Source organism: Callorhinchus milii, unplaced genomic scaffold (genome assembly GCF_018977255.1).
Source record: "Callorhinchus milii isolate IMCB2004 unplaced genomic scaffold, IMCB_Cmil_1.0 Scaffold4, whole genome shotgun sequence".
NCBI classification, from domain to species: Eukaryota; Metazoa; Chordata; class Chondrichthyes; order Chimaeriformes; family Callorhinchidae; genus Callorhinchus; species Callorhinchus milii.
Window position 1 is genome coordinate 50,704,716 of NW_024704745.1, and position 18,625 is coordinate 50,723,340.

At 43.0% G+C, this 18,625-nt stretch overlaps 1 protein-coding gene across 2 annotated transcripts; it reads right to left on the minus strand.

Moving 5' to 3' along the window:
- Positions 1-187: 187 nt before the first annotated feature.
- riox2 (ribosomal oxygenase 2) lies at positions 188-17,150 on the minus strand. 2 transcript variants are annotated; one of them, XM_007901317.2, is made up of 10 exons: positions 17,124-17,150; positions 14,956-15,392; positions 14,089-14,208; positions 11,836-11,964; positions 11,561-11,664; positions 9,613-9,715; positions 7,575-7,740; positions 5,530-5,618; positions 4,701-4,808; positions 188-434 (listed from the first exon to the last, which is right to left on the minus strand). In XM_007901317.2, exons 2-10 carry the CDS (start codon positions 15,388-15,390, stop codon positions 276-278), a joined length of 1,413 nt encoding a protein of 470 aa, XP_007899508.2. In that variant the 5' UTR covers positions 15,391-15,392; positions 17,124-17,150; the 3' UTR covers positions 188-275. The 2 variants fall into 2 exon arrangements, with proteins under 2 accessions (XP_007899508.2, XP_007899499.2); XM_007901308.2 differs by lacking the exon at positions 17,124-17,150 and adding an exon at positions 16,781-16,916.
- Positions 17,151-18,625: the final 1,475 nt, after the last annotated feature.

The window sequence follows — 18,625 nt, forward strand, 5'->3', positions numbered from 1 at the left end:
CCCATATCAATGGACAGCATCTCTGTAGGAACACATACTTTTTGCTGTGCGTTTTGCATTCTGGACTATGTAAAAATCTGAATCTATGTATTAACTAAAATAAAAAATATAAAGTCTATGTATTCAGTTTATTCTTTGATTTGTTTTTAGAAATACTGTGCATCTTTGTAATGAGACAAGCGCTCTATTGACATTTTCAGTTTTATGTTTTTATTATATAGAATAATAAAAGGCACTCAAACTTCAATAGGCCAAAGGAACCATGACAGTTACATTTAGCTTGTTTCAATTAAGTTCTCCGTCCACAAGGACAGGGCCAGGCTTTCTTTAGCTTTATCCGAGTCCACTTTGAGGTCTTTTACAGGAATTGTGCCACCCATCCATAGCTGTTTCAGCGCTTCCAACTGAGACAAAGGAAATCTTAAGCCACGAGCCTGTGTAGGGATCAAAATTGGAAGAAAGATTAATGTTGAATGATTTCTACTAAATTAAATAACTATGAGTCTGTCTCCAACTCTGCTCCAGGCTTTTAATAAGATATCTGTACATATGTCTACCACTTTATCAGAATTTGTTTTTGTTTTTAGATACCTAGAGACATTTAATTACAGTTACATTTAAGGTTTCTCTAGTACAATGGTTGCATATTCTTGTTTCTCTGAAAGAATATTGAGCCCACATTAGAGCACAACACTGTCAAAGATAGCCACTTTCTCAATCCTATTTAGAATCTCTAAAGTCCTGCTTCAGACATCTCTTATCAAGGCTGAACCCTAACTTATCCAGTTGGTCCATAGATCTTCCCTCAAGCATCATATCTGTATCATATCAGGAAGCAAAACTATCAAACCTTACCTTGCTGAATAAACTGTGCTGCAATATAATTAGAACAAATATAGTCATGCTTATATTCTCCTTGCTTCAGATCCAGGTGTCTATTTGACTCAGTTGGTAGCACGCCAGCTTCTGAGTTGCAGTCTAGGCTGACATTCCAATGCATGGTTGGAAATTCCATCCTTTGGATTGGATAAACTTAAACTGACGCCTGACTGCCTGCAAACAGATTGACATTAAAGATTCTACAGTACTATTCAAAAAGAGAAAGGAATTTTTCCTGGTATCCAGGCCACGAATCCTCGATTAACTGATCAATCACTTCATGGGTGTTTGCAAAATTTTGCTGTTTTCAAATTGGCTACCAGTTTGCCTTCGTAAAAAAAGTCACTGCACTTAAATTACTATACGGAGACTTAAGAGATTTTTTTTAAAATGTATACGGCATGCACAAGTCAAGCCAAGAAAAAAAATTAATGTATGTGTTGAAGCAATTCCCTCATGGTTTTCAATTTCTAATTGTCCACAGAACACATTTGCCTCGGTACTGCTCAGTACTGCTTGATAGTCGTATTACAATTTTCCTGCAATTATGAAGCTTTAGATCAGCTCCTATACTACTCCAAAGATCCAGCCCCCATTATTATAATAATATTAAACTCAATGATGCTGTTCTAGCTCCTCTCCAACAAAAATAGCCTCAAATACTTTCAATTTTTAGCTGCAGGAAGCTGCTATTCGTCTTAGAATGGGACAAACATTCAAATTATGCTGTTGTCTAGTGAAAAGAGACCAAAGCCAACAATGGTTGAAGTTTCACTTATTATTCGCTCTGGCGTGACCACCAGAAGATGCAACGTCAACCAGATAACAAGCTAGTCTAAAGGTTACAAATAAAGCAGAAGGCATTAAGTTTACAATTATAGACAATTCACAACAGACCTGACGATAGAAAATGTGAGACTCTCTCTTAATCACATTAGTCTGTTAGGTTGAAATCTAGAAAACCATGGCAGGGTTACAGTATTCGCATCCAGTCTTTGCTCTGTACCAGCTGTAAGAACATACAAGAAATGCTAGACGAAAAAAGTCCAAGGTCCATCTAGATCGCCTTCCACCTTCCCGGTGGTCACATGCACATATGTTCCGAACTACCTATGTACTATATCCCATATTGTTATTTCCTAAAAGAAAACTAATCTGTGTTTGAAGGAATCAATATTTCCTTCTTCAACCATCTCTCCAGGGAGTCTGTTCCACAAGTTTATTATTCGCTCACTGAAATAGTATTTCCGTAGATAGATTCATTCTGAATTTACATCTGAAGTGGAAGAACAGATAGCGTCAGTAAGATACTACTGAAGTCCATGCAAGCTATGGATTTCATGTACTGTCAACAAACTTGACACTTATGCTAGTGCTCCCTGATAAACTACACACCAACATTTTTCCTGAATAACTTGATGTGGGAGATCAATTCTTCTTGGGTCATCGTTTTAAAATGTTGCCGGGAAGATTATAATAATAATAATAATCCTTGCATTTGATATAGCACTTTTCACGTCGGGAGGACGTCCCAAAGCGCTTCACAGAACACACTGTAAAGTGAATTGACTGTATATTTGTGGGCGAACGCGGCAGCCAATGCGCACAGCAATGTCCCATAAACAGTCGTAGATTGAAAATGACCAATTTATTATAGTTTTTGGTTTTTGGAGGGATTATTATTAGGCGTGTGGAGTAAAGAAACTTGCCCAAGGTTTCGCCCTGCCTAGAATTGAACTCAGGTCTCTCACTTGCAAAGCGAGTGCTCTAACCACTGAGCTACAGGACTCCACAATTATCACCTCACAATAACTTTTTGTAATCTAGGGAGTGAAGAAATATGAATTATCTTGCAACTCCTTTTCACTACATACCAACGTTTCACATTTTAAAAGTGCCCTATATTAATATAAAAGGTGGAAAGTACTACTCTATTTCCGTACTGTGATTATCACACAATTACATGAATTGCATGAAATTTAAAGTGTTTTGAGATGCAGTAATCAAATTAATACATGGTTTTGTGAATGATGAAACAAATTTCGCAAATGGGTCAAGGCAATTTTTGCACTCACTTTATTTCTTGCCAGTTCAGTGAATTCGAAACATTGCCTGATTAATGCTAATTTTATACTATGTTTGTGGCTGCAAGAACACCACCCAAGTAAAGTCTCTACCTATGGCTCTTAAAGAGTTTAAAAATGCCTGTCCTTTTCCAGCCTAGATGTCACAATCATGCTTCCCGCTTCCAATAACTTGTTACCGGTTCATTTCATTGCAGGCTGCAACAAGATTTCTCTTTGCATAAATGCAAAGATGTCATGCAGCATGCCATCAGTGACCAGACTAATTAGCTGGTGCAGGCTTGGCTGACAGTGTAAACAGAGGAAGCAAACAGTAGCAAATATGGGGCAGCTGTAGAAACCCAAAGTAAGATACTTTTCAAAATTGTAGATTGGCTTTGAACAGTAGGGCTGTCATCACAAACCAAGGCACAGCTTTAGCCAGCATAACAGCATTGCAAACCTGCAGTTGACCCATTAATGCTGTTTTTATGACCTGAGATTGCTGCTCTCTGCAGATAACTCATTCGTTTCATAGCCAAGATCATGGAAATAAATATCTAACGGTTCTGCACATGAGTTAGGGGATCCAATATGATTGCATTGTTTACCAGATGATATCAGGTGGACAGAAAACATCACCCCCCAAAAAAAACTGTGCACAATATTAAATTTCAAGACATGTTTTAAAGTGTAAAACTATGAGGAATTTCAAGCACTCAAATGGTTTTGCATGCTCAGAGATCTAATATAGAGAAATTCCATCAAAACTACTGTTTTTTTTTAAAACCCACATGTAGGGAGTGTTTTATGCTGAGGGTATTCCCCTTAAGCTTTCTTCCTCTTTTTTAAAAAAAAGATTTACTGAGAAAAGAAACCACAGGTGTTCAGTAGAAGACTTCCATGAGGAGTTACACTTTAAACTCCATCATCAGCACTGATTTGAATGTTTGCCCTCATTTGAGCATATCACATCCTCGATGGACACATAATGAAGCATTCATGTTAAGAGTTCCACCTCTGACTGATTGATCACAGCCAAACAATCAAAGAAAAATCTATGCCCTAAATAGCTACTGGCTAATGGAGGAAGTGTAGTCGAAATTTACATAAAGAATTATTTTATCTTTTTTGAGATCACCTGCAACTAAATATGATCTTCCTCATTCTTTATATGCTTTTTTCATTCATATATTGTATTTCATTCCAAACCTTCATTTCCCAGTTTGTAATTTTGATTTCGATAAAAGATTAGAGCACATTACCTATCACTCTTTCAAACAGAGAATATTACATGGCACAGGTAGATCTGAAACAGGAAATAAAAACTTAAAAAGATATATACAAATTTCCTGCCTTCAGTTTCTCAAGGCTAGATGCACACTGTTTTCCTATGAAGTGTGTATATCACAAGCCTTTCAATTAATAATGGACAGTGGTCATTTATATTTTCCTAAATGCTTTATAGCACATCAACCAAACAAAGCTCACTTGCACCACCTAATGGCAGAAATCAGCACATCAATAATTTTCAGAAACTGACCTACTTGAAGACAATACCATGGACAATACCCCGTATTGATGGTTCTTTAAATGTGAGCTGAGACATCAAATCTCAGCTTGCATATGGAGTAAAAAAGCTGACTCTCTCCTTATCTGATGTCCAAAAATTCAAATAACAAAAAAAATGCTCTACTTAGTTTCTAGCACGTCCTGTCATAAATAGCTTCTGAAAGTCAATTTGAAAATGTTTTGAACCTGAAAACTTCTTCCTTCTTCTTCATTGTCCTCAGCCCCCATCATGTGGTTTTCCCTGCTATTCCTCAGTGAATGATATAGATACACCATCATTTCTCGAGATTCATCCTGTGAAAATACAGAATTATAGAAAATAAATAACAGGTGCTGTATTTAGCTGCTGTCAATTAACAAATCATTCAAAAAACATTTTGTGCCAACCAAAAACGTGACACACAACTCATTGGACATGAATCAGGAAATATAACTGCTTAATCACATGCTCTAAGTGACTATCCACCTTCAGCACACGATGTGTTTCAAAATGATGCCTTTTTTATATGCATTTTTAGTTGTGGGAGTTGTAAAATTCATTCAAAGAATGAGAAGAAAGCTTGGTTCATTTGATAGCACTCTGGCAACCTTAGACTCCTCCCCCTCCCATCTACATTGGGGAGCCCTTTGTAGCTGAATGGACACACAGAAAGTCCAAGTGAGTACAATCATTTTACCCGGAATAACCGGATTTTTGTCCGAATCAACCACCTTATTTAAAACAGATACAAATCCAAATGATCCGGGACCGGGGGTTTTGTTTGATTTATCCGATGTTCAGGGTTAACCGGCATCCAGCAAAAGCGGATTCCACTTTACATCACTTCAACTTGAAACATTGAAATCACTTTTGAATGTCCAAGTAAATCTAAATAGGTTATTCTTTAAATATTTAGGGAGGTGATATTGAGGAATGTCAGATTCCAATTGTAGTGATTTTGATAATGGGATATTGAATGGAATTTGTGATAAGTTGGGTATCTCGGGTTAAGTTTCTCAGTTTTTCTATACTGACCGTCCTTTCTTGATCATGCTCCACCAAAATCATGATATGGTCTTTGAAACGAAGTTTAATCTGATCACCTAACTTCGGCAATTTTCCATCTACAGCAAAAAATAAAAACAGTTAAAGTGCATAGCCAGTAAATAATGCAACACATAAAATATTCAATGAGTGACCTGACTACACAACCAAGAACACTGAATCACTTGAAGAAAAAAATATGGTCACATATTCAATATTTTGCCTCCTTAGATTTTATTTGTAGCACAAAATGTTATTTAATTATTTGAATATTAAATGTCCTTTATAGTTTTGACAATAAATACATATCCTCCTGACAGGCGCTATAATAAGTGCAATTTGTTTGTTGTTGTTTTGTATTGAAAACAACCACACGGCTAACCTTCATGGCTCTGTCCTTGACTGATTCAGATCGTACCTCTCAAACCGCCTCCACTTCATCTCTAGAAACGGTTTCTCCTCTAGCCCCCGCACCAGCTCGTGCAGCGCTTCTCAGGGCTCTGTCCTTGCCTAATCTTCAACATCTATATGCTTCCTCTTGGTGACATCATCCGCAGACATGGGGTCAACTTCCACATGTATGCGGGTGACACCCAACTGTACCTCTCTGCCTCCAACCTCGACTCCAGGACCACTGCTGTGCTGACAGAATGTCTGTCAGACATTAAGTCCTGGATGAGAGCAAACTTTCTACAGTTGAACGTCAACAAGACTGAGGCTCTGCTGATTGGCTCCCGTCAGCGCCTCCACACCTCAGGCACTGACAGCATCACCATCCATGGTTGCACACTCCACCTCACTAAGCCAGTCCAGATCCTTGGGGTCTTGTTTGACCCTCAACTATCTTTTCTACCCCACATCTGTGCTATGACCCGCTCTGCCTTCCCCCACCTCCGCAACATCACCCGGCTCCACCACTATCTCAGCCTGCAGGCCACCGAACCCCTCATACGCGCTTTCATTACATCGAGGCTTGACTATGCAAACTCATTGCTTATCGGCCTCCCCAACCTCCCTCCATAGGCTGCAGATCATCCAGAACTCTGCAGCCCATGTCCTCTCCCACACCAGGCTCCGTGATCATATCACCCCCATTCTCACCCGACTCCACTGGCTTCCCATCACACAGAGGATATAGTTCCAAGGTCGTGGTCCTCACCTTCAAAGCCCTCCATGATCTTGCTCCTCTGCAACCTCCTAACCCCCTACCATCCTGCTCGCTCCCTCCTCTCCAGCCTGCTTCACGTCCCCCACCTCGCTCGCCCCACTATTGGCAGGTGGGCCTTCCGCCACTCTGCCCCCACCCTCTGGAACTCCATCCCGCAGTCCCCCCGCCTCACCCCCTCCCTTGCCTCCTTCACGACCCATCTCAAGACCCTCCTCTTCGACCATGCTTTTTGATCTCCCTGCTTTCCCCCTTGCCCTCCACCTCTCCCCGATCCCGACTCCCAGTTTGCGTCTGAAACTCTGTCTGTCCAGCGCCTTTGGAGATCCTCCCGACATGAAAGGTGCTAATTGGTGTGCTGTGGGAAAACATGAAACCAGAATAACAACAACAAAATGTTTTCCCACAGCATACCACAGCACAGCACTATTCAAAAAGAGAAGGGAGTTGCTCCTGGTGTCCTGGTCAACAATCCCCCAAATAAAATTGGTCAATCACTCCATGGCCATTTGTGGGAAATTGCTGTATGCAAACTGGCTGCTATGTTTCGCCCACAAAATACACAATCACTCCACTTTACAGTATATCCTGTGAAGCACTTTGAGGTGTCTCGATGACATGATAAAGTGCGGTATCAATTATTATTATTTGTTTCAGTACAAACAAATATGTTCCAATAGACTCTATATTCATTTTAAACCATAACAACAGAGTTGAGATCATTCTAGTAACGGATTAAAGAAACTTCAGAATGTAACAATCTTCTCTGATAAAATGAGCTTGATTATTGCACCCATTTTTAGACAAACAGCGAGTGATCTTTGCTGTTTTCAGAAAAAGCATCAACATTCGTAGAAGAGCATAAATTTACCTGGTGCTGAATCCGATGTGTTGCACAGGTATGGAGGCAATCTGTTTACAACAAAATCTTTTTTCATTTCAGAAGATCTCATTTCCTTTCCATTCTCTATCTGGTCTGCCAGCTTCCGCAAGAATCCACTCAGTTTCCTTGTTGAATCGATCGGCATTTCCATATGCTACAAAACATTGAAAAAAGCAACATTCATTTCTTAATCTCATAATTAGAAACACTACAATGTTAAGGGGGGGAGGGGGCTTGCAACAAAGCAGGGGAATAGAGGTGTTAATAATGCAAAACAAAGGGGTGAAAAATTGCAATAAAATAGGTAGACCAGAAAGAGAAAAGGTGTGTCTGGGACCAAGATGATGTGGTAATTGTCACAGAAGAGCAGGAGTGGAAGGTGAGCTGTTATGGTCTGAAATTGTTGAAATCAATATAGAGGCCAGAGGGCTGTAAGGACCCTAGCAGATAAATGAGGTGCTGTTCGTCGAGCTTGCGCTGTGGTTCATTGGAACAACGTAGGAGACCGTGGATGGAGAGTTCAGAGTGCGAGTGGGAGGGAGAGTTGAAGTGGCAAGAAACCGGAAGTTCAGGGTTGTACTTGCGGACAGAACGGAGGTGTTCAGCAAATCGGTCATCCAATCTGTTTTGTCTCCCCAATGTAGAGACCACATCGTGAGTAGCGAATGCAATAAACTACATTGGTTGTAGTACACGTAAATCGCTGTCTCACTTGAAATCTGTGTTTGGGGCCCTGGACAGTGGTATGGGAGGAGGTGAAAGGGCAGGAATTACATCTCCTGCACTGGCGTGGGAAGGTGCCGGGGGAGGGGAAGAACTGTTGGCGGTGATGGAGGAATGAACCAAGGAGTCATGGAGAGAACGGTCCCTTCGGAATGCTGAGAGGGGAGGGGAGGGAAAGATATGCTTAGTGGTTGGATCACATTGGAGGTGTCGGAAGTGGCGGAGAATTATTTTTTGTATGTTGAGGCTGGTGGGGTGGAAAGTGAGGACTAGGGGACTCTATCACGGTTCTGGGAAGAGGGTGAAGGGGTGATATTACATCATTACATCGAGGCTCGACTATGCAAACTCACTACTTGTCGGCCTCCCCAACACTTCCCTCCACAGGCTGCAGATCATCCAGAACTCTGCAGCCCGTGTCCTCTCCCTCACTAGGCTCCATGACCCTATCACCCCCATCCCCCATCCTTGTCCAACTCCACTGGCTTCCCATCAAACAGAGGATACAGTTCAAGATCTTGGTCCTCACCTTCAAAGCCCTCCACCGTCTTGCTTCCACCTACCTCTCCGACCTCCTAATCCCCTACCACCTTATTCGCTCCCTCCGCTCAGCGGGCTCCGGCCTGCTCCACATCTCCCGCCTTGCTGGCCCCACTATCAGCGGGCGGGCGTTCCACCGCTCTGCACCCACCCTCTGGAACTTCATCCCACAATCCCTCCGTCCCTCCCCCTCCCTCGCCACCTTCAAGACCCACCTTAAGACCCTACTCTTTGACCGTGCTTTTGATCTCCCTGCTTCCCCTCCTGCCCTCCCCACTTCATCACCCCGACCCTCAGCTCAGCTCCATGACTCTGTCTGTCCAGCGCCTTGGGACTTCCTCCCGACATGAAAAGCGTTATACAAATGTAATTTTGTTGTTGTTGAGGACAGAGGTGCGGGAAGACCCTATCGCGGTTCTGGGAAGAGGGGGAAGGGGTTTGGACACTCTTACGCATGGTGATGGTTTTCTGCATGTGTCAAGGCATCCAGCTGATCAAAAATAAAATAGACATCTTATTGTGCTCTAAAGCGTAAAGTTTGTAAGAAGTCCTGATTTAATGTTTAAAAATTCTACAGAAAATGTTGGTGTGTAACCTCCTTAAAGCTCATTTGGGATAATAAATTAATTTGTAAACTTTTCTTGTGAAATTCTAGCACTTGCTTATGGAGAATACAATATATGGGAATACAAAGCCTACCATTTTTTTCCAACAATGCTAAAGAGGAAGAAACATGAATTAGCTCATAAAACAATGTCCTTACCATCAGATGCTGCCAAGGTAGCCCTCTGGACAGTTCAATATCTTCCTTCATTGTATCATATACAAGCCAAGGAATCACATCCAATAAGTAATCTCCCCAGGTGCTTCAATGGAAAGAAGTTTTTTTTAGAAAATAACATTCTTAAAAAGCATTTTGGTCTGTCACAGTTAAAATCCAATATTTGCAATACCAAAAACATTTTTAGATCCAGAGAAACAAGATTTTACAAACATTTTCCAACTTCCTTTGATCCCAGTGGAAATGCCTCTCAATTACTTCCAGTACATTTCCTTGGACTGGATAGGCTCTTTTTGGTTTCTTAAACGTTCTACAGTAACCTACCACTGGCTCTTTCGCATTTCCTACACCAACTTTAATGTTTATGTTGTTACTGACATTTAGCTTTATAAAACCATTTCTGACGAAAATAAAGATAAATATGAATAATACCATATGAAATATGTGCACCATAAGCTCGTGGTCCTATCAACAATTCACTGAAAATATTTAGTCAGGGTTATATTGTAACAAGAACATTTCATTAAATGTCAAATAGACTATTCATGTTTGTACACTCATTGGTAATACATTAGAAATAAAATTATGGCCATTCATCTATTTGTGAATGCAATACTGGCAATTCCAGGATTTAACTCTCCAAAAACTAGCAAAACTGTGTTTTTTCTATTGAAGGAAAGATTGTTCCAGATGATTTAAATGCTGAAAACCATCATTTCTGAACTTCAAGCAATAAAATTGGTCCAGTGAGACCAGAATATAAAAATTGCATTGACAGAATAGTTCTACCGTGGAACAGACTAACACGAGAATCAATTAATGAAGGAAGGGATTGATGGGAGACTGGATACTGCATTGGTTAGCTCTGGCCACTTACCTCTGGAACCTGGGTTCGAACCTAGATCTCAATCTATAATCTCCTCTATTTCCTGGCACTAGATCTTCCATAAAATCAGTTCAGGCAATCTCAAGCTCCTCTTGGGACGGCACCACATCGCAACATGCCTTGAGATCATCAGTCAATTGGCAAAATCGCTTAGCGATCACTGGATGTCCAGCATCGCTTATAGAGCTATAACATACTGGTGCACTTCACGGAAGTTAGAATATGTTACAAATTTTACTCAGATCACAGAGCTCTATCTTTTCAAAATTTACCTGTGCTTATCTTTCCAAGAATATACCTTAAGCAGAATCTGACAATACAAACTGTTCATCGTTTGTTAGGATTGGGCTTGCTATATTTTCTCATTTCATACTTCTTGAGCTCTTTCAATTTTATTCTTATTAAATTTCTTATAATGTATGTGTGCATAGCAAGAAATAAGTGTATTTTATAGTGTCAAATAAAAAATAAAACCTATCAAATATTAATCACCATAAAGTCTGTGAGGAAAGCCGGACTGATTTTAAGCCACATGGCCTATTAGTGAACCCTAAGAACAACTCACTCTGATCTTCTGCTCTTTCCCTCTGCCTCCACCTAGAAGTATTTGGTTATTCTTAGCATTTCCCAAAGAGAGCCAATGAAGATCAGGAATTCAATGGGATGGAGAGAAGCTAACACTCACTCCAAGATGCTACTTTACTTCTTACTTTGGTGTGTAAAAAAAACTTAAGTGTTTTGGAAAAAATCATGTGTTTTAAGAGAAAACTATTGTCACAGCAACACATTATTGGATAAACATGTCCCATTGAGAATATATCTAATCATACCCAGAATACAATAATCATACCCAGAAACACAAAAGGCCATTCATCACATGCATCTGGCCACATTGTTCAAGTGTTATCTTCATAATTAGACAACTATAATTAATGAGTAAATTTTTATTCAGCTATAGAATATGAATGCCTATAGCAAAAAAATATGTTGGGGCATTGTTTATTGATTTCCCTACAAAGTATAGGCACAATAAAATGCTCTCACTTGTTCTGGTAGGTGCTAATGGTAATATGGGTGGAATGGGAGCCTCCTGCTGGGGTATCTGCCTGGTGGATTGTTCCTCTCGGAAAGTATAATAGATCGCCTGACTAGAAAGCAAGCAGAACAAAAGTTTCAGCAATATTTCACTGCATTAAATAATTAAATATTATATTTAAGAACAAGTTCTCATATTTTCCCCTATACAGTATTCTACTTATTAAAATAATTCATTGTTAAAAGGTGTTATTTCTTTTTGAATTTTCTTTCAAATTCTTTACCTTTAATGTGAATTCATGGGTTGGACTTCCTATCCGCTCTTCAAGCTCTACACTGTACTCACGAGCTAAAGGATTGGTGGGTTTGTAGAGTCGCCAGTGCTTCTCTCCCTCCAGCTGCAAGATAAACACCTGGCAACACATTTAAACTTATAGAATTAACAATACTTGTTTGAATTAATTGACTTAATAATCATCATCAGCAACATATTAAGTGTAGATTTTTAAAAAATACAACATTTTGTCAAATACTAGCTTCACTCTCTGCAAATCCCCCTTTCCTGCCACAAAATAGAATTATTATCATAGATGTGCATATAATTTCTTAATTCTAAAATAAGTGAGAGAAAAACATACTTTACTCTCTCACATTGCAACATGGAAAAAACAAACTTTTCAGGAGTTGAAAGCAATGTTGTAAACAAAAGTTGTGCTAATGAATGATCCGCTGAAGCATAAAAAACTCCACTTAAAAAGCAAAACATTACATGAAGTCACCCAACAAATCAATTGGTTAATTGCTAAGAGTGAAACAGAGAGAATTACAGTAAATGACCCATTCCAGATTAAATTCCTGGCCTTTACTGAGTTCACTGATTTCACCTGGAAAGCAGAAGAGCTGCTACAATTGTCTTTAGTGCCCTTGGACTCTGGAATTAATCAGGCAGGAATCCTGCTCCTGACTGTTACCTACTGACCATCCTGAAAAATATCCATGTGGTCATCGTTCAAGGATAAGATTGAGCATGGCTGGGCTGCCTCCCATAGAGGGCTCCAGGCTCACACACACAGTAGAATTTAGGTAAGGTACCAAGTCTAAGGATTATTATTATTATGTAGCCTGTGTCTATGAAACGGTATACTAGTGAAATCTATGTGTTCAGGGGAGGAGAGAGCATAGAAAAAGAAACATTAAAAAATAAGCAATATGCTCTTTACATTAAGACAATGATTGGACGTTGCCTTTTTCTTTCAAATCAACAACAACTTGCATTTATATAGCGCCCCTCAAGCAGGGTAACGTCTCAAGACAGTGGCAGAGCCTGATGCCAAGCCAGAGGGTCGGGAGCCAGGGAGCCATGTGGAGCAAAAATCACATTCCCTAGATGATAAAATTTCCATTTTATACAATATAAGAAACAGGAGTACATACAGTATTAAATTCCTTCCCATGCACAAGGTACTCATAAAAATCCAGCCCTAATAATAAATAATCCTTGCATTTGATATAGCGCTTTTCATGTCTTCGAGGCATCTCAAAGCGCTTCACAGAATATATTGTAAACTGAATTGATTGTATATTTGTGGGTGAAATGAGGCAGCCAATTGTGCACAGCAGTGTCCCACAAACAGTCATGGATTGAGTGACATTTTTTTTTCTTAAGCCCTATACAATAAAGTGGTTATTTTCTCACACACTACTAGGGATAAATGGACACAGCTATCAACAAAGATTGGACAGCCTTTCTCTCTGGAGAGGAGACGATTGAGAGGTGACTTGATGAGCCTGTTTAAAACTATGAAAGATTTTGTAATGTGTTATTTGCACTTGTTAGCAAGTTCAAAATGTGGGGGCATAAATATAATAGCCAGGAGCAAAGTTTAAAGAGGATGGTGACATTGTGGAACTCACTGCTGTGGTTCAAACAGAAAGCATGGACATATTTAAACTGTAGCTTGATGCACACATGAAGGTGAAGGTAACAGAAAGATATAGAAGAATGGATTAGTAAGGGTGAAGGCTCATGTGCAGTATAAACACCACACCAGATTAGTTAGGACAAATGTCCTGTTCCAGTGGTATAATGTTATATATAATTTTATGGAGTCCTGTAGCTCAGTGGTTAGAGCACTTGCCTTGCAAGCGAGACACTGGGTTCAATTCCAGGCAGGACGAAACCTTGGACAAGTTTCCTTGCTCCACACACCTAATAATAATCCCTCCAAAACAAAAACAATAATAAATTGGTCATTTTCAATCCACGACTGTTCGTGGGACACTGATGTGCGCAATTGGCTGCCGCGTTTCGCCCACAAATATACAGTCAATTCACTTTACGGTATATTCTGTGAAGTGCTTTGAGACGTCTAGATGACGTGAAAAGAACTATATCAAATGCAAAGATTATTATTATGTAAATACACAATCTTTTTCAGCTAATTTTAATCAGAAAGTTAAGTCTTTATCTCCATTCAGTCTATTGCATGCGTACTGAAAGGGTGATGTTTGGGTGAATGGATTCTCTTTATCAATACCTCAACATCATCGTAATGTGGTGGTAGCCCCTGGGAGCCCTGAGGAGTGATGTAAACATTGGATCCAACCAAGGAGCCAAAGAAACATTCCAGCATTTCCTGGATCTTCCACAATACATCCTGAAGATATAAAAGAAAAAGGTTGTTTGTTCTTCTGTGAGTACATTTATCTCAGCGCCTTGGGATGTCCTATCGACATGAAAGATGCTATACAAATGTAATTTTGTATTGTACGGTGCCTTTCACATCAGGAGGCCACTTCAAAGCGCTTGACACTGCTGATTGGACACTCAAGCTGGGGGGGGGGGGCAAAGCTGAGGGGGATAGAAAAAGTTAAGATGACCAAAACACGGTCAAAGAGGTAGGGTCTTGAGACCCTTGAATGAAAGGAGGGAGAAAGAGGAATTCAGGATGGAGTTCCAGAAAGAGGGGCAGAATGGCTGAAAGTCTGGCCCTGTTGGGATGAATCCGGTGGAAGACATGAAGCAGGTAAGTGTTTGCTGAGCAAAGGGAGTGACTGGGTTGGTTTCCTTGAAGGAGTAGCAGAGGTTGGAACGGGCAAGACCATGAAGCGATTTGAACACAAGATCAAGGATCTTGAAAGATCTGTTCGGGGATGGAGAGCCAGTGGAGCTGAGCGAGGATAGCATGATAAACTCACAGACTGCGGTGAAGGAGAGGGCATGAGCTGAAGGGTTATGGATAGTCTACAGCCTGTGTAGGAAAGAGCTGGAGAATTGGGCAAGCAAGGCGTTGGTGTAGTCTCAGCAGCCAAGGGGATACGTATTTGCAGTAGTAAGAAACCCCAAAAGATAAATTATAACCACAAACCACAACATGTGAAGAAAAACAGAACTCAAAAGATACCTTAAACCTCTGCGGCTGGTGAAATTGTATTGTAGCCTTCTTCTGTTCGAAGTCTTTCTTTAACTGAGTGTAGTTAATTTTTCCATCTTTGTTTAAAATCTTCTTCTTTCCATTTATACTTCGGCAACAGTTGATGTCTGTACCGTAGAATACATCATCATTGCAGATTTCCTTTAAGTCATCAAACTTAAACAATGACTTGTAGTACACCGCTAATGAAGGGTCATCCCTCTGGATCAGCAAAGGCTTCTGCTCCCAATATTCACTTAAGAATTCCTTACTTCCAATAGGCGACACCAGACTGTCAAACAAGCTGGCTGGACTTTGGAAGTTGAATGTGCTGGTTAAATCTGAGTCCAGTTTGACTCTTTTGCAGGGGTTAGAGCTCGCTCTCTCTGAAGCCAGTTCTTGCTTCCTGACAACTTTCTTCGACATTTCTGTGTGATAGACCAAAAAAAAAAGATTGTTAATGCCATGCAACATTTGGATTTTCCTCATGTTAGAAAATAACTGTCAAAAGACCATCTGTATCTTGGAACAGAGAAATGAAATAAGATCATTCCTCAAAGACAAAAGGCAAAATACTGCAGATGCTGAAACGGTATCATTCCTCATAGATATTCATAAGACAACTCAGTGGCCCCCTTCACCTTCCACTTAATGTGTCAAGGCGGGGGGGGGGGGGGGGAGCGAGAGGGGTGTGTGTGTGGAAGAGGGGGTTGGAGGGGGGAGGGAGGGATGGGAGAGGTTCAGGTGAGGGGCGGTGCGTGGGTGAGGGGGGTGGGCGGGCGCGGGGGCGGTGAGGGGGGGCAATGGGGGGGCGCGGGCGAGGGGGGCGCGGGCATGGGGGGGCGCGGGCGAGGGGGGGCAATGGGGGGCGCCGGGCGAGGGGGGCGCAGGCGCGGGGGGGCAATGGGGGCGCACGGGCGAGGGGGGGCGCAGGCGCGGGGGGCAATGGGGGGCGCACGGGCGAGGGGGGGCAATGGGGGGCGCACGGGCGAGGGGGGGGCAATGGGGGGCGCACGGGCGAGGGGGGGCGCGGGCGAGGGGGGGCAATGGGGGGCGCGCGGGCGAGGGGGGGCGCAGGCGCGGGGGGCAATGGGGGCGCACGGCGAGGGGGGGCAATGGGGGCGCACGGGCGAGGGGGGGGCAATGGGGGGCGCACGGGCGAGGGGGGGCGCGGGCGAGGGGGGCAATGGGGGGCGCACGGGCGAGGGGGGGGCCAGGGGGGCGCACGGCGCGGGGGGGGCAATGGGGGGCGCACGGGCGAGGGGGGGCGCGGGCGAGGGGGGGCAATGGGGGGCGCACGGGCACGGCGGGGGCGCGGGCACGGGGGGGGGGGCGCGGGCACGGGGGGGGCGCGGGCACGGGGGGGGGGCGCGGGGCACGGGGGGGGGGCGCGGGCACGGGGGGGGGCGCGGGCACGGGGGGGGGCGCGGGCACGGGGGGGGGGCGCGGGCACGGGGGGGGGGCGCGGGCACGGGGGGGGGGGCGCGGGCACGGGGGGGGGGCGCGGGCACGGGGGGGGCGCGGGTGAGAGAGAGGGTTAGAGGGTGAGAGAGAGGATGAAGGGGAGAGAAGGGGGGGAGAGGGAGAAGGTAAAGAGGGGGGGAGGGTAGAGGGGGAGAGAGTAAGAGGGGAGAGTTAGCGCCTCTCCGCCCTCTCCAAGAGCCCTCCCCCCACGAGTGACCCTCCCGCCCCCGGGGAGGGGGGGACCCGCTCTCCTCTTCTTCAGGAAAGGCCTTTGTCCACCCGTCCCCAGGTCAGGTCCCCCCTCTCTGCTCTGGTGTCCCCGGGGGGGAGGGGGGGGTAGTGATCCCGGTACCTGGGAGCGGGGGCGGCGTCGCCTCGCGTCACCTTCCTCTCGTGTCCGGGGCCGCGCGCCCAACCGTCAGCCAACGGAAACCTCGCGGCCTCGGCGCCAGAGACAGCGGCTCGTGAGCTCCCGAGCCGTGTGGCACTGAACCGCTTCCGGCAGGAACCCGAGTCCTGTCTCAAGAGTTCCGGGGCTGAAGGCGGCCGCGGGTTTGGTGGGTTTTTGTTGTTATTGTGCGTGAAAACCCCGCTTTGGGCGGGGGTCTATTTTTTTAAATGTAGTAATTTAAACCGGGAGGGTATTTTTTTCCCGCCTCTGAAGATCTTTTCTTCCAGTGTAAAAAAGGACTAACCTCAATTGGGCCGCTCAGCTACCCATAGGGGGCAACACATAATATTGGGCTACTTTTGGGCTAGTATTTGATGGACTTTGGGCTATAACCTGAGAGGGGCAGCGCCTTTGCTAACAGCTGCTGCCGCGATCCGCTCACACCTGCAGAGCCACACTTCACTTCTTATCTCTCATTTCCTCTCCCTCTTGTTGGAAGCCAGTGATTCCTCTGGCAGTCCTGTCATTGCATATTACTATATATACCTGTGCCTGGGTTTATACCCCTCCACATCACCCCATTCTCATACACTAGGCTCCCCCGCCCCATCCACTTATACCCTCTGAATGCTTTGGGTTTCCTCTCAAATGCGTCAGTGTTTTCTGCTTTAATCCCGACTTTAAAACTATAAAAGCTTCAGGGGCCCTGATTATTAATAATAATCCTTGCATTTGATATTGCGCCTTATCACGTCGTCGGAAAGGCTATGTGCTTGTGGGCGGATCGCTGCAGCCAGTTTGCGCACATCAATGTCCCACAAACAGTCATGAAGCGAATGACCAATGTTATTTGAGGGATTGTTGGCCAGGACACCAGGAAATGTGCTGCGCAGCGCAATATTTGTTGATCAAGTGCCACATATTCGTGGCCTGAGACTCACTGTAAACCTCACTGCCCGGCATCCTGATTAAGTTACTTACTGTTGTAAAGGGAAGCAGCTTTGGATCACCAAGTCAAATGCAGACCCTTTGAAAAAGAATCTCCCACAAGAGATAATGGGTTCAATACTTTTAAGGGTTTGGTTTTGTCCAGAAATATTGTGCAATTATTTTATTACAAGTATTAATAAATACTTTTTAATTATTCACCATTAACATATTCAAATGGTATGTTGTTTTCCAGCTTATTCCTACTCTCTTTAATGTTTTGTTTTGGGAAGAGTAAAGAAGGTATTTTCTTTTCATAAGACTACAGACTAAGTGTTCATGGAAAGCAATTGGTAAGGAGATTTTAAAGTGGTTGGCTGCCAGAATGTAGCCTCAGAACAAATGTCTGACCAGGTTTGAAGCGTACAAAAACAAATTATTATATATAGTGTCCTTCACGTAGGGTAACATTTCAGAAAAGCTTTGCAAGGACAGCCATTGATATACAATTTGGGGTTATTTAAGATAAACAAAAACGTAGCGATTTGGTGTCTGAGGTCCTTTGCTAGATGGTTCTGAGTTGAATTGCCAAAAAGCATTTGAAATGAGGGGCAATGTGTAAAAACAAAAAGAAAAAAAGTCAATGCATGCTATACAAAGGATTTTTAAGTCTCATTGTTAACATTAGGCCTCTAACATCTACCAATAGTTCTACTTCAAATCAGTTTCAATTCATCATCCTAGGGGAATGAGTGAAAATCTTTCATCACAATATTATGCATGAAAAATATTATGGATATGGTATATTTGTTATCCCTTCATAATTATGAACTAAATATTACATTGTTAGTGTGAAGTCTACCCAATAAACCTTTTAGA